The following is a 15,613-nucleotide window of genomic DNA, read 5'->3' as shown; positions in this document are numbered from 1 at the left end:
TCTCTCTCTCTCTCTCTCTCTCTCTCTTTAGAACCCAGTGAAAAACACCAGAAGATTGAAGTTTCAACCCTTTCTTATGATAGGTCATTAGTGCTTTAAGCAGATGATATTAGCAGCTTTGACTGCAGCATTAGTAATTAGGAAAAAAACGTTCCCTGCGGACATGTAACTTTGCCATCAGTTTTGATGTGGAAACACTGTGATATATAAATGTTGTTGGACAACAGTAGTTTTAAGATGAAAATATGAAAGGTTTAAAAGGTTGAAAAAAAAAAGCTAGCTCTGTCCTTTACTTATTGAGACACTTTAACGTTTTCCTTTGTATTTCCATTGTATTAGATAAATAAATGTGAATGTAAAATTGTATAAATTACTTACTTGAATACTTCTGTTCTCCCAGTATTGCTTGCTGGATATTTTAGTGCCTTGGACTTCTATTGCTTTTGCCATTAGCATCAACTTCTCATCAGACCCCAGATCAGCAAAGGGCATGTGGGAGGAAATCTAAGGCCCAGGTGACCCCAGCAGTGGGTTATGCCAAAGGGAAATTGAGAGTGTTCTTAAGTCATTTAACAATTTTGTCTAGAGCAGGTGTGAGATGAGCAGGTTGAGAAATTAAGTTGACATCAGTGCTTGAAAGCAGAAAGTTCTGTTTCAGGAATAGTGAGGAGGGGTGCTATAATAAAATTGGGCAATTTAAAAGATTAAAGGAGGCGTGGGACAAGTGAAAGAAAAAGACTAAGGTATGGGAGAACAAACTTGCTTGCAGTAATGTGATGCCTGGCCAGAGCCTTACTCATTGAGCTGGGCTTGAACAGACCTAGAAGAAATGGCTGAACATGGGAAGCGAGAGGGGGTTAGTTTTGAAGTTGGAAAACGTGATAGTGAAAAGTGTCACAGATGGAGAAAATTGCTCTAAAAAAACTGTTTGGATTGCTTTACTCTTGTTGCAAATGTACCAGGCATTTCTCAGCTTGGGGTATTGTATTTTTGTGGAAAGTGGAACCACATCTGAAGTAAGCATTATAGGAAAGAATCAGATTCTTCCTGTTCTTCTCCTATGTCCAAATGGTTGCAGGATCATAATCTGTTGTGCCACCTTTATTTCTGCAATTGCAACTGATATTCTCACATTTCATTTTAACAAATATTCTCCTTAAGTAATAACTGCAACCAACCAGTGTTATTTAGTGCTATGCCTAGTTATAATGGGCAGTTCTATTATTTTTCAGAGCTTTCAGGAAATACTCTCCTAATTGGCTAACTGGGGGTCTCTATTATCTCTGAAGATGGGGAAAAAGTTAGGACTCTTAATTTTTTGGGTGCTTCTTGTCTTGACTCTTGAGTTGGGAAATTGACATATTTCCAACCTCTTACCCACCTCAACGGCACATCCCAGGAATCACCACAATAGGAAGAGCCTGTTTGGCTCTCCTATCCGGTTGTCCCTTCATGGGCCCTGTTTCTTTACATTAGCCTAGGCCCCAATGATGCAAATGAGAGCTGAAGGTTTTAGGAAGGTAGAAATGAAAAGGGGAGAGGTTCCAAGCCCTCCTTCAAAATTGTTTACTTATTCTCTGCTTATAATTCTTGGGGAGATGGTAAGAGTAAGGAATAGAACAAAGAAGGTGGCCAAATTAACGAGAAATGGACTACCTGAGACAAATGAAACAATACGTTTTACTAGAGAAACAAACAAGCCAAATGCAGCACGTTGTTTGTTATTTTGGTTCAATAATTTTGGGATCTCTTCATTCACAAAAAAGAAAGAACTGGTTTTATTTACTGTTGATTTTTTTTTCCTTCCTGTGGATGAAATAACTGAAGCCTAGAAGATGAACTAGCTACTGAAATGTTTAAATTATTTTTGTGTTAATAGTACACTTTGAGTATCTTTTTCCACATTAAAAAATCTTTCTGAATTATAAATGTTTTCCTTACATTATTTAACAATGTATACTGTTTAAAAAAAAATGAATAAACAATTCAAACCTTGGGTTTCTCCACAGCCGTTAATTGTACATTTTGCACTAACTCTGGGTGTTGCGCTTCTTGTAAGATTGCGCTTTGTGCTTCAGTTTGTAACCTTTGTAGACTTATTTAATGAAACCATTCAAATAAACCAAACTTGCTTTTGATGAGTTGTGGGGTTTCATTCCCAACCAATTCATTTTTCATGATTTCATCAGCTGTTTTGTGTATAATTTATAACTGGATTCCTAACTTTAGTGGCAGTTCTGACCTGAACTATGGTTATGCTGCAGACAAAGATGATATTCTGAAGATGATAAGAATATCAAAATCAAAAGATCGCTATATAACCAGAACTGCACAATAGGTGAGATAAAAGAGAAATTGGCTCTAGCCAGTTTTGCTCAGTGGATAGAGTATTGGCCTGTGGACTGAAGGGTCCTGGGTTTGATTCCGCTCAAAGGCACATACCTCGGTTGCAGGCTTTTTTTCTGGCCTGGGCCCTGGTCAGGGCTCATGCAGGAGGCAACCAGTTGATGTGTTTCTCTCACATCAATATTTCTCTTCTTTCCCTCTCTCTTCCACTCTCGTTAAAAATCAATGGAAAATTATCCTCAGGTAAGGATTTAAAAAAAAGAAATTAGGGTAAGCCACTGCCTCTTCATCTTCCCAAGAAATAGAAATGGATTACTGCCTTCTGTTCTTTAAGAGTTCCTTGCCTCAGGTTCCCAGCTTCCCACAAATGAATGTTATTCAAAAAAATAAAAGCCACTGCTTCAAGATTAGATTAAAAGGTACAGCCCAAAAATGCACCTTAAAAAGTAGACTTGCAAACTCATTATTTGAGAGAAAGAATTATGAAACATCTACAAAGCATGATGGGAAAACAATTTATTGTTAAGATGGGTTTATCACACATTTGAATGGGGAACTATATACAGCAACCTACATTTTCTATTTTGTTACCAAATAATGGGTTTATTTTGTGTTCTTGAAATTCCTTTTCTTTGGCTTTACATCATTGTCCCCCTAATTAAATGAGAGATTAACATGGATGAAGATCAGCCTGGACTCTGATGCACAGGAGTCAAACACCACTCCACACTTTGTTCCAAGCCCTTGTGTGGGCAACATTGAAACTTGGTGCCCTAATGTGAAAGGCAGAGACACCCAGTAATGTAGGTCGTTGTTAAAAGCTGGTGCTTCACAGTATGGCTTATGTTACTTTCAGCCACTGGTGATGCCTAAAAGTTCTGTATTTATTAATATAATAGTTAGGAATAAATAATGAGCATCAAGAGCCCAAGAAAAGGTATTTAATCTATCCAAAGCCTACTCAATGTGCAACAAGCTTTTCTTTTTTTCAGGTTTTAAAACTTTTTATTTGCATATTTAAAAAATTGTGCATTCCAATAATTAAAATCATTTGAACAAAAAAAAAAATGGCACTCTGATTAAACTGCATTTTACAGCCCGCAGGACCCCTTGGACCAGCTTGGTTTTAACTCTAGATTTCACCTTCGTCCCACCCAGCTCGTTCCTTCACCAAAATGCAAGTTGTCCCCCTTCCCCACCAGCCAGGCAGGCAGATGGGAGCGGCAGGTGCGGCCTTCGTCGTCAGTAGTTCTGATGTGAAAAGGGGCAGCACAGTCACTTAAACTGATCCCACCTCTTTGCATCTTACAAAGTTAAACAGCTAAAAGAAGTAAAATAAGGCAATGCTTGTGGAATGTACAGTGCATATTGGCGGCGTGTGCCTCATTATGATTCGCCTGCTTGCTTCTCCTGTTCAATCGTTTCTTTTGAAGGGAGTGAATTTTTCTCTTGTGTTTCTGTCTTCTTCAATTTCGACTTAGCGAATTTCTCAATCTCAGCCATATCGGGTTTGTCAGACATGGTTGCAGAGGACGCCGAGCAAGGTGCACGAATGAGAGAAGTCCGATCTCGGGGACCGCCGCCGAGGCGCAACAAGCTTTTTTTAGTACTTGTTTTGCAGCTGCTCAGCTTTATCTGCAGTAGGCTCCAGTAGTCAAATCCTCTGGAAAAGTTCAGAAGGAAGCCAAGTAAATCCTTGGACATAAAGCTCATTCCCTAGGAATATAATGAACACTTTCATGGCCAAAAAGCAGTTTTCTAAAGTCCCTCTGTGAGAGTCTGGTGAGGTGACCTGAGCCTCTGTTAAGATGGATCCAATTTCCTTTTCTTCAACTCCTGGTTCTTCCTGTAGGAATCACAGTTTCCTATGCAAGAGAAAGCTGTTAAAATATAGCTGCCATGATTTTAAAATGAACTCACAGCTAGTAATTTCTGAATTAATGATCCTAATAAACTAAAAACCTAAGAATGAAAATTGTTATGAAGACATCCCTCTGTTAACTCTAGACCAGATTGTAAGTAATCATGACGGGCCCACTTTTCATAGTAAAAGCTCCTAATGCAGTCATGCCTAAGCTTCCCACTAGGATTGCAAAGCACAAGTTCTGGCTCTCAAACCAGTTATCTTCTATTTTCTGCTATTCCTCTGTCATGATTCTACCCAACTTTTTTAAATGGAATGCTATTCCACCTTTAAAATTCATAGAACTAAACCCAGGTTCTCCAATATCTGTTCCTAAAACACTTTGCTACCTATTATGTATTGGTTAACGCTGGGAGTTTGGAGGTGCGATTTTGCTTGTGGATTCTGGTGGCAAAGGCTTTGTGGGGTCCTGCTCCGGGTCACCATCTGGTTCTTCAGGACTGGTGTGGCAGCAGTCTGGTGTGACTCTGGTATAGACAAGGGCTTGACAGCACCGTCCCCTGCATCGGGAACCATATCCCATATTTCAAAACTGTCTGCAAAGACAGATCACAGGAAAATGTAGTACCAACAAAGAGGGGAGTGTTCTCACATAAAGTACTGGAAAAGCAGGTCATAAGAAATCACATATCTGCCGAAACCGGTTTGGCTCAGTGGATAGAGCGTCGGCCTGCGGACTGAAAGGTCCCAGGTTCGATTCCGGTCAAGGGCATGTACCTGGGTTGCGGGCACATCCCCAGTGGAGGATGTGCGGGAGGCAGCTGATCGATGTTTCTTTCTTGTCGATGTTTCTGACTCCATCTCTCTCCCTTCCTCTCTGTAAGAAATCAATAAAATATATTTTAAAAAAAAGAAAAAGAAATCACATATCATGAGTGCCCAATGACAGTTTATAGATTCTCTCTCCCCAACTCCTAAAAGTGCATTGAAACTTCTGTTAGGACAGACAGTAAGGGAGCTAAATCTGTGCTACCGTCAGAACTATCAATACACTCTGGGTCCTCTTTCTCGTAAAACTTCATGGGGCTATAAAGCAGAAGGGATTTTTATACCTTTTTTTTTTTAAATCATCACCTGAGGATATTTTCCCCATTGATTTCCAGAGAGAGTGGAAAAGAGAGAGAGAGAAACATCTGTGTGAGAGAGGTACATTGATTGGTTGACTCCCATATGTGCCTCTACCAGAGCTGGGGAACCTGCAACTGTGGTATGTGCCATTGACCAGGAAGTGAAACCACGACCTTTCAGTCAGAGGACCGATGCTCCAACCACTAAGCCAAACCGGCCAGGGCTTTTATGCCTTTTTTAAAATGCATTTCTAACTAACCAAGGTATCCAGTACAGTAACTTACAAGCAATTCGTAGGTATTTCCTGATTAATACTTAGCATCCTTTTAGCATATACTGACCTGCAGGGAAGTCTTTCTCGGTGATTGGTTCTGCACCATCAGCTTTGGGAGTGCTGTGTTTCAAAGGTGGCACCAGTGGCTCTGCTACACAGGAGAGACCACAGAACTCAACTGTGAGGGGGCAGCCTCAGAAGTGCAAAGCAGCCTAGAGTTACACTGGTTCATAGCACAGCCAATAGCAGAATTCAACACCCTGAGTCCCAGTACCCCTGCAGATCTATATGAGGTTCAAAACAGCCTTTCCCCTACCCAACTGGGGAGGGAGAAACAGTTTATTTCTCCTTTAAGGACATAAATAGAAGGGTTATTAGAAGACATCTGGCCTAGTTTTTACTTTTTAAAGCTATAACTTTGTTCCAAGAAATTCTTAAGTAGAGATTCAATATAGAGAAACCAATATAATCAATGACTCTGAATAGGGGTGGGAGAAAGGCCTGGAGGACACTCCTCCACCCCTCGCCCTCAGGGACTCTACAATGGTCTGGAAGCTAAAGATCTAGAATAATTCTTATTAAGAACATCCAAGCACCGTAGTTGATGTGTTTTTCCCCTCTACATTAATTTCAGCCTCAGTGCTGAGGGGAATATTAATGAAAGCAAGTCCTCTATAAACTTCATAATTCTTAGGGAGAAGCTAAGCAAAAATCCCATTGATCTGGGATTAGCCCTTCTGTTTCTACTGTCTGGGAAAGACTCCAAAAATAACTTCTATATACTACTCCCACTGAATCGGAACTCTGAAATAAACAAGGTCACAGATACATAATTACCAGAAGCCCCCATTACCTTCAAATGCAAATCTTCCTTATATTCAAAGTCAGCTCAGAAAGGCTTTGTAATGCAGAGGCAGTCAAAGTAACGAGCAAAAAACCCTCTGTACCGAGAAACGTCTAGTTCCGGATTTTGTCAAGGCCCATTCCCCATCTCCCACCCACCTCCGAAAGATCAGTGTCTTTAGAAATGGGGAAAATACACAGGATTTCACTCTTAATTTTTTTTGTCTCATCTATCCTGTGTGTAACTGGAGCTCTGGTTTGGACCTAACCATACTGTGCTGGCAGAGGATCAGAGTCCTCAGACCACAAGCCTTCCCTGGGGTACTGAGGACACCTCCCTGGGGCCTCTGCTCCCAGCTTTCTCACAAACCTGGATTCTTCTTTTCAATGGATGGGGCAGATAGCTGAACTCGCTGCTGTTTCTCCATTTGCTCCCGGAACTGCTGCTGCAGCTGTTTTTGCCGGAGCTTCCGCTGCAAAGTGGCATCACTCTCCGCAGCAGAGGGCGCCAGGCTTCTGCATAGGGAGCAACAAGGTGGGAGTGAGTTCCTGAGTTACCTGAACAAACAATATACAGTTCTGAGGGGCAAACAAACCAACTTGCTGGCTCTGAAGGTAGAAATGGAGATAACTTAGTCTGCATGAGAAGGCAGAAGAGAAAGGTAGGAACTTAGGTCCTGTACCTGGATCTGCTGTCCTTATCCCCCTGCATCATGATGTGGGGATCATCTGAGTGGCTTGGTCTGCAAGGAGAGGTTGCCTCCTGTGGTTTTGTGGGCCCCAGAGCCATGTTCTGTCGGCAGCTGCTGTATCTCGCTTGTTCCACAAATGGTTCAAAATCTTGTCTCTTTGCTTTAGTTAAATCCACTTCTAGAGGCAACTAATGAAGGAAGAAAAAGGATGGATAGCTTCCTCCAACTGCTCTTCCCCTTCCTTTCTTTCCCTGCCTTAAAGACCTAGATTCCTAGAAAGCAGCATGACAATCCTCTATCCATCATGACTTCTAGGTCCTGAGAAACTCACACAAAAGATCTAACACTTCAAGTAATATTTTTAATTACATGAGGAGTACACAATTTCATTTCTACTTTATACTGGTCAGTATTAATGATTTTGATAAAAAGGAATCTTATTTTACGTTTGATTTAGGGCAAATGGTCTGTAAAATCTAATTTGAATCTTTCCTTGGCAACTGAATCTGTCTGGTGCTGTCTACATTTTATCTCTCCCTTTTTTTTTTAAATGGAAAAGATCACACAGTCTTTGTGGAAGCCTATACCTTCTCTGCCCTTTCTGCCAGAACTACCCCCTGCAAACACAATATTCATCCCGGAAAAAGCCTTGGGTATGTCATGGCACCATTACGTGTCTTTCAAATAACAGAAAGAAAAAGCTTAAAAAACCAAAACTAGGGAATCACCCAGTCGGGGTTTCTAAATCTGACCAAATGAGAGAAACAAACTGTGTATTTCATAGCACAGGGCAAACTGTTTTACTTCCTAGACATGAGCATGACAGAAACTCAGACCGTTCACTTTCGAAGAACTTCTCTCCCAATTCATAATGTGGATACTGAAACAATCATTGAAAATGAGGGATTGAGTTGATAAAGATAACCTGAAAATGAAAATTACACTGAAATTTCTTATCTACATGAGAAAGTAAATGAGTAGGTTAAAAAGAAATGACCTTATGCTACAACATGGGTTGAAGACATTATGCTAAGTAAAATAGCCAGTCACAAAAGGACAAGTACATATGACTCAATTTACATGGCACATAGAATAGTTAAAACCAGATAGACAAGAAAAATGGCAGCTGAATAGGCAGAAGTGTCACACACCTCCTCCTGCAGCCAAGCCAGAAAAGAAACTAAATCAGAAAACATCCACCCGGAGTTAACAAATTAGACACAGTTGAGGAGACCATTTTCAACAAGGAAGGGCAGAGAACACCTAGAGAATGCAAATTGCCAGCCATAATCCAAGTGGAACCACTCACATACCCCAGCAGTGAGTGGCGCAGTGCCTCCTGGCAGGCTCCCAGAACTCTGCAGTGAGCACTCACCAGAGTGACCTCCGGCACCAGGCCTCCTCACCAGCCCACTGAGACCCTGTATCCCAGGATCTGGCTCCAAGACCCTGCAGTGAGTACAAGCCAGGGAGAACCCTGGACCCCACCCCTACGCTGGGCCCCAGAACCATGCTGCCAGTCTGATCTAGAGCCATCCAGTGCCCACTCCACTCCAAGCCCCAGGACCTGCTGCCAGGGCGACCCCGAGGAACCCAGTGTGTTCCCCACTCCGGGCCACAGGAGAGCTCTGACTGTGAAACCCAAAGCAACCGGCGCCTACTACACCCTGGGGCTACCCAGAGCAACACAGTACACACCTCACTCCAGGCCACAGGAAAGCGAGAACAGTGCGACCCAGAACAACCAACCATGCTCCTCACTCAGGGCCACAGGAGAGCTCTGACTGTGCAACTCAAAGCAACCTGTGCCCACTCTACCCCGGCCACCGGGACAGTCCTGCTGGAGCTACCTGGAGCAACCCAGCACATGCCTCACTCCAGGCCACAGGAAAGTGAGGACTGTATGACCCAGAGCAAACCACCCACACTACACACTGGGGAGGGGCTAACTAGAGCACCCCAGTGCATGCCTCACTCTGGGCCACAGGAAAGTGAGGAATGTGTGACCCAAAGTAACCCAGCACATGCCCCACTCTGAGCCACAGGAGAGCACTGCTGGAGAAAACCAGAGCAATCCAGTGTGCCCAGCCAGGGGCCACAGGACTGTGCAGCAAGTGCGCTGACAGAGATATCTAGGGTGCCACCCTGCCACGAGTGCCAGGGCTGCAAAGTGAATTGCATGTGAGAGAGCGCTGGATCCTTACAGGTAGTTGCACACCAGAGGAACTGTGCACGCGCTCCCGCCACCCCAAGCATCTGAAGTGGATAACTGAGGGACCAGATCCATGAGAGAAAGGGATGCAACTCAGAGCACAGAAAATAAAGGGGTGTGACTCAAGGCAGACCCAGCCTCTGGGCTGACAATTTCCAGACCATTGGTTTGATAGAGTCTTCAATCTCTCAAACCCCAAGCAGGGTGCCCAGGACCAGAACAGACAGCAAAAATGGGGAAACAAAGAAACAATGCCCCAAGGAAAGAAAAAGAGAAATTGTCAGAAAAGGAACTAAATCAGAGGTTCTCAACCTGTGGGTTGCGACCCCTTTGGGAGGTCGAACGACCCTTTTACAGGGGTCACCTATGACCATTGGAAAATACGTATATAATTACATATTGTTTTTGTGATTAATCACTACGCTTTAATTATGTTCAATTTTTAACAATGAAAATACATCCTGCATATCCGATAGTTACATTATGATTCATAACAGTAGCAAAATTACAGTTATGAAGTAGCAACAAAAATAATTTTATGGTTGGGGGTCACCAAAACATGAGGAACTGTATTAAAGGGTAGTGGCATTAGGAAGGTTGAGAGCCACTGAACTAAATGAAATGGAGGCAAGCAATATGTCAGAGAAAGAATTCAGAGACAGGGTCATAAGATTCCTAAACTGATTGGAACCTAAAGAAATAATGACAGAGAACTCCACTGACTTGGGGGAAAAAAATTAACACAAGCAGAGTCCCAAACAAGATGAACCCAAAAAGGCCCACACCAAGACATGTAATTACAATAGCAAACATTAATGACAAAGAAAGAATCTTAAGGGCTGTAAGAGAGAGACAGAAAGTTACCTATAAGGGATCTCCCATTAGACTATCAAATGATTTCTCATCAGAAACACATCAGGCCAGGAAGGAATAAATGAGTATACAAAGTGATGCAAAGCAAGGGACTGAATCCAAGAATACTCTATCCAGCAAGGCTATCAATCAAACTTGAAGGTGAAATCAGGAGCTTCGTAGACAAAAAAGGCTGAAGGAGTTTATCACCAAGCCAGCAACGCAAGAAATGTTAAAGGGACTTTTGTAAAAAGAAGAAATAGAAAAGGAAGAAGGAACACGGGCATAAAGAATAAAAATGGCAATAAACCTATCCTATTAATGAAAGCCTATGTGGTTGAGACATCCACACACCATGATGCCCTCAAACTAACAAGCCATCACCAGGAGGTTGCGTGTGCACCAGCGTGCACGTGTGGGTGAGAGCTTGACACTGCATGCACAGTGCGGAGATGGGTCCCATGGCTCCACGCAGTGAGGCTGGGGGTCCCACAGCTCCATGCTGTACAGAGGTGGGTCCCGCAGCTCTGGCCTACCTCTTTGGGGCAGTCCATGAAGGAGCTCTGGATGGGTGGGCGGGGCCTACCTCTTTGGGCTCCCGCACTGTGAGAGGGCACAGGCCAGGCTGGGGAGCCTCTCCTCCCCCGTGCACGAATTTCATGCACCAGGCATCTAGTCAATAATAATTTTAAACATAAATGGATTAAAAGCTCCAATCAAAAGACATAGGGTGGCTGAATGGATAAGAAAGCATGATCCATATATATACTGTCTACAAGAAACCCACCTCAGAACGAAAGACACACAAACTGAAAATAAAGGATGGGAAAAAAATTTTCAGGCAAATAAAAATGAAAAAAAAAGCTTCGGTAGCAATATTTATATATGACAAAATAGACCTCAAAGTGAAGGGCATAACAAGAGATAAGGCCACTTCATAAAACTAAAGGGATCAATACAACAAGAGGATATAACTCTGGTAAACATATATGCACCCTATACATGAGCACCCAAATACATAAAAACACTTCTAGAAGACATCAAGGGAGAGACCGACAGCAATACAGTCATAGTAGGGGACTATAATATCCCATTGACATCACTGGATAAATAGTCTTGAAAAAAATCAACAAAGAAACAGCAATCCTAAATGACTCACTAAAGCAGATGGAACTAATTAACATCTTTAGAACATTTCACCTGAAAGCAATGGAATATACATTCTTCTCAAGTGCACATGGGACATTTTTAAAAATAGACCACAAATTAGGACATAGGCTAAGTCTCTTCAAATTCAAGAAGATAGAAATCATATCAAGCATCTTCTCAGATCACAATGGCATAAAATTAGAAATCAACTACAAAAACAGTAAAAAAAAAAAAATCAAACACTTGGAGGCTAAACTGCATGCTGTTAGACAATGATTGGGTTACCAAAGAGATCAAAAGAAAATAAAAAGCATCCTGGAAACAAATGACAGTGAAAACACACCAATGCAAAATCTATGGGGCACAGTGAAAGCAGTCCTGAGAGGGAAGTTCATAGCTTTACAGGCCTACCTCAAAAAAAACAAGAAAAAATGGTAATAAATTATCTAATCCTACAATTTCAAGAATTAGAAAAAGAGCAACAAAAAAAGCTCAGGAGAACCGCTGGCCTAGAGTGAGCAGAAAGAAATAATAAAGATCAGAGTGGAAATAAATGACATAGAGACAAAAACAACAAACAAACAAACAAACAAACAAAAAACAGCAAAATATCAATGAAACCAAGAACTGGTTCTTTGAAAAGATAAACAAGATTGACAAACCTCTCGCCAGGCTCACCAAGAAACACAGAGGACCCAAATAAACAAAATCAGAAATGCAATAGCTAAAGTAACAACTGACCCCACAGAAAATACTATGGATTGTAAAATAAAAAATACTACAAACAACTCTACTCCAACAAACTAGACAAGAAATGGACATATTCCTAGAAAAATACAATCTTCCAAAACTCAATCAGCAAGAATCAAAAAACCTAAATAGGCTGATAACTACAGATGAAATTGAAGCAGTGATCAAAAAAATTTCCAGCAAACAAAAGCCTTGATTCTGACAGTTTCAAAGAGGAGTATTACCAAACATTCAAAGAAGAACTAAAACCTATCCTCCTCAGACGATTTCAAAAAAAACAAGAGGAAGGCACACTTCAAGCTCTTTCTATGAAGCCAGCATTACCCTAATCCCAATCTGAAGACAGGTCATTTTAAATAATCTAAGCAGAGAAGCAAAAAGAAGAAAGAAATTAAGAGAAGTGAGGAGAGATAAGGGACTGATAGGACACTATCACACACTATATTAAAAGAGTCTCAGAAGAAGAGAAAGAATGGGGCAGAGAAATTATTTATGGTGTTAGGAAAACTGGACAGCAACATGTAACAGAATAAAACTAGACTAGTAACAACACACACAAAAATTAACTCAAAATAAAATACAGACTTGAATATAAGACCTGAAACCATAACATTCCTAGAAAAAAAATAGGCAATAAACTGTTTACCATTAGTTTGGTAATGATTATTTAAATTTGACAACAAAAGGTAATTTACAAAAAGAGAAAAAATAAACAAGTAGAACTATATAAAACTAAAAAGCTTCTGCACAGCAAAGGAAATCATCAACAAAATGAAAACACAACCTACCAAATGGGAGAAAATGTTTGCAAATGATATACCTGGCAAGGGGTTAATATCCAAAAAATCATAAAGAACTCATATAATGCAAAGCAAAAGAACAAACAATATGATGAAAAAAATGACAGAAGATATGAGTAGATATTCTTCCAAAGAAGACAAACAGGTGGCCAATAGGTACATAAGAAGGTGCTCAACATGACTAATCATCAGGAAAATACAAAACCACAATGAGATATCATCACCTCACAGTTAAAAATGGTATTATCAAGCCCAACCAGTGTGGCTCAGTGGTTGTGCATCTACCTATGAATCAGGAGGTGATGGTTCGATTCCCTGTCAGGGCACATGCCTGGATTGTGGGCTTGATCCCCAGTAGGGGGTATGCAGGAGGCAGCCGATCAATGATTCTTTCTCATCATTGATGTTTCTATCTCTCTCTCTCCCTTCCTTTCTCTGAAACCAATTAAAAAATGTTTTAAAAACAAAATTTTTTTAAATGGCTATTATCAAAAAGACAAGAGATAACAACTGTTCATAAGGATGTGGAGAAAGGGGAACCCTTGTTCTTATACACCATTAGTGGGAAAGTAAATTGGTTCAGCTAATAGAAAAAGAGTATGGAAGTTCCTCAAAAAATCCTAATATATAAAAAGCCAGGGGGAGGAGAAACCAAGATGGCGGCATAGGTTAACGCCGGAGATTGCTGCCTCGAACAACCAATTCAAATTACACCTAAAAGACGGGACGGACATCATCCAGAGCCACAGGAAGGCTGGCTGAGTGGAAATTCTACAACTAGGCGGAAAGAGAATATCATACCCAGACGCAGAGGAGGCGCAGTGCTGAAGTGAAATTCTCAGGTGCGGAGGGCGCGCGGAGCGGGCGGGCGGCGCAGAGGGCGTGGCTGTGGTTTTCAATCGGGAGGGAGCTTCTGACTCTGAGCTCCAGAGCCGGGCGAGTCCCTAGGGACCCAGACTCAAACGCGAGAAACGGGACTGTCTGGCTTCGGTCGGAACTGGAAGGCAGCTTTCTCTCCGAGGTTTGCAGCGGTTGCTGGGACTCGGTGAGGCAAAGCCCCTAGGGACGGAACTGAGAGCAGCCATAACTGCTACCTCCACCTACCCTGTAGATCCCCTGGGACCCGACCCGCCCAAGCCCTGCCCAGAATCAGTTGCCGGATAGCCGCAGGCAAACGCTAGATTAACACCACCCTAGAGATCCAGCATAGAAGCTCTCCCACTGCAGACACAGCTGACTCTCATAGCCAGTTAGCCTGGAGGTCAAATCCCCCCCGACAACAATCAAGGCTTAACTACAAGACTGCGCACAAAGACCACTAGGGGGTGCACCAAGAAAGCATAAAAAATGCGGAGACAAAGAAACAGGACAAAACTGTCAATGGAGGATATTGAGTTCAGAACCACTCTTTTAAGGTCTCTCAAGAACTGTCTAGAAGCTGCCGATAAACTTAGTAAGGCCCTCGAAAAGACTGGTGAGACCGCCAATAAATGTAGTGAGATCCTCAAGAAATCTAATGAGACCCTCGATATTGTGATAAAGAACCAACTAGAAATTAAGCATACACTGACTGAAATAAAGAATATTGTACAGACACCCAACAGCAGACCAGAGGAGCGTAAGAATCAAGGCAAAGATTTGAAATGCGAAGAAGCAAAAAACACCCAACCAGAAAAGCCAAATGAAAAAAGAATCCGAAAATATGAAGATTGTGTAAGGAGCCTCTGGGACAGCTTCAAGCGTACCAACATCAGAATTATAGGGGTGCCAGAAGATGAGAGAGAGCAAGATATTGAAAACCTATTTGAAGAAATAATGACAGAAAACTTCCCCCACCTGGTGAAAGAAATAGGCTTACAGGTCCAGGAAGCGCAGAGAACCCCAAACAAAAGGAATCCAAAGAGGACCACACCAAGACACATCATAATTAAAATGCCAAAAGCAAAAGACAAAGAGAAAATCCTAAAAGCAGCAAGAGAAAGAAACTCAGTTCCCTACAAGGGAGTACCCATACGACTGTCAGCTGATTTCTCAACAGAAACTTTGCAGGCCAGAAGGGAGTGGCAAGAAATATTCAAAATGATGAATGCCAAGAACCTACAACCAAGATTACTTTATCCAGCAAAGCTATCATTCAGAATTGAAGGTCAGACAAAGCGCTTCACAGATAAGGAAAAGCTAAAGGAGTTCATCCCCACCAAACCAGTGTTATATGAAATGCTGAAAGGTATCCTTTAAGAAGAGGAAGAAGAAGAGAAAGGTAAAGATACAAATTATGAACAACAAATACGCATCTATCAACAAGTGAATCTAAGAATCAAGTGAACAAATAATCTGGTGATCATAATAGAATCAGGGACATAGAAAGGAAATGGACTGACTATTCTGGGGGGGGCGGGGGCAAGGGGTGTGGGAGATGCGGGAAGAGACTGGACAAAAAACGTGCACCTATGGATGAGGACAGTGGGTGGGGAGTGAGGGCGGAGGGTGGGGCGGGAACTGGGGGGAGGGGAGTTATGGGGGGAAAAAAAGAGGAACAAATGTAATAATCTGAACAATAAAGATTTAATTTAAAAAAAAGGAAAAAATAATAAAAAATATAAAATAAAATTAAATTAAATTAAAAATAAAAATAAATAAATAAATAAAAAGCCAGGGGCCCTCATGACCAAAACGACCAGATGGACTATGGAACAGCAGGCT

The 15,613-nt window shown here is 41.8% G+C and overlaps 3 protein-coding genes across 11 annotated transcripts in view; 1 reads left to right on the top strand and 2 right to left on the bottom strand.

Moving 5' to 3' along the window:
- Nucleotides 1-2,141, top strand: part of WNK1 (WNK lysine deficient protein kinase 1) — a 144,641-nt gene extending 142,500 nt beyond the window's left edge. For all 8 annotated transcript variants that reach the window (XM_006771303.2, XM_006771301.2, XM_006771299.2 and 5 more), the window contains one exon: nucleotides 1-2,141. This exon is cut by the window's left edge and continues 820 nt beyond it. The gene's annotated coding sequence lies outside the window, so the exon portion shown is untranslated.
- A 1,195-nt stretch (nucleotides 2,142-3,336) lies between these two features.
- Nucleotides 3,337-4,095, bottom strand: LOC107184314. Its single transcript, XM_015568841.1, has one exon. It carries the CDS (start codon nucleotides 4,057-4,059, stop codon nucleotides 3,733-3,735), a length of 327 nt encoding a protein of 108 aa, XP_015424327.1. The 5' UTR covers nucleotides 4,060-4,095; the 3' UTR covers nucleotides 3,337-3,732.
- A 27-nt stretch (nucleotides 4,096-4,122) lies between these two features.
- RAD52 (RAD52 homolog, DNA repair protein) overlaps nucleotides 4,123-15,613 on the bottom strand; it is a 39,205-nt gene continuing 27,714 nt past the window's right edge. For both annotated transcript variants that reach the window (XM_006771293.2, XM_006771296.2), the window contains 5 exons: nucleotides 7,139-7,335; nucleotides 6,826-6,971; nucleotides 5,680-5,763; nucleotides 4,600-4,806; nucleotides 4,123-4,211 (listed from right to left, as the gene is read on the bottom strand). In XM_006771293.2, the coding sequence (XP_006771356.1) occupies nucleotides 4,150-4,211; nucleotides 4,600-4,806; nucleotides 5,680-5,763; nucleotides 6,826-6,971; nucleotides 7,139-7,335 (696 nt within the window). In that variant the 3' untranslated portion in view covers nucleotides 4,123-4,149. The remainder of the gene's footprint in view (nucleotides 4,212-4,599; nucleotides 4,807-5,679; nucleotides 5,764-6,825; nucleotides 6,972-7,138; nucleotides 7,336-15,613) is intronic.

Source organism: Myotis davidii, unplaced genomic scaffold, assembly GCF_000327345.1.
Source record: "Myotis davidii unplaced genomic scaffold, ASM32734v1 scaffold944, whole genome shotgun sequence".
NCBI lineage: Eukaryota > Metazoa > Chordata > Mammalia > Chiroptera > Vespertilionidae > Myotis > Myotis davidii.
Note: the sequence above shows the minus strand (reverse complement) of the source record. Positions and strands in the feature narration are given on the sequence as shown.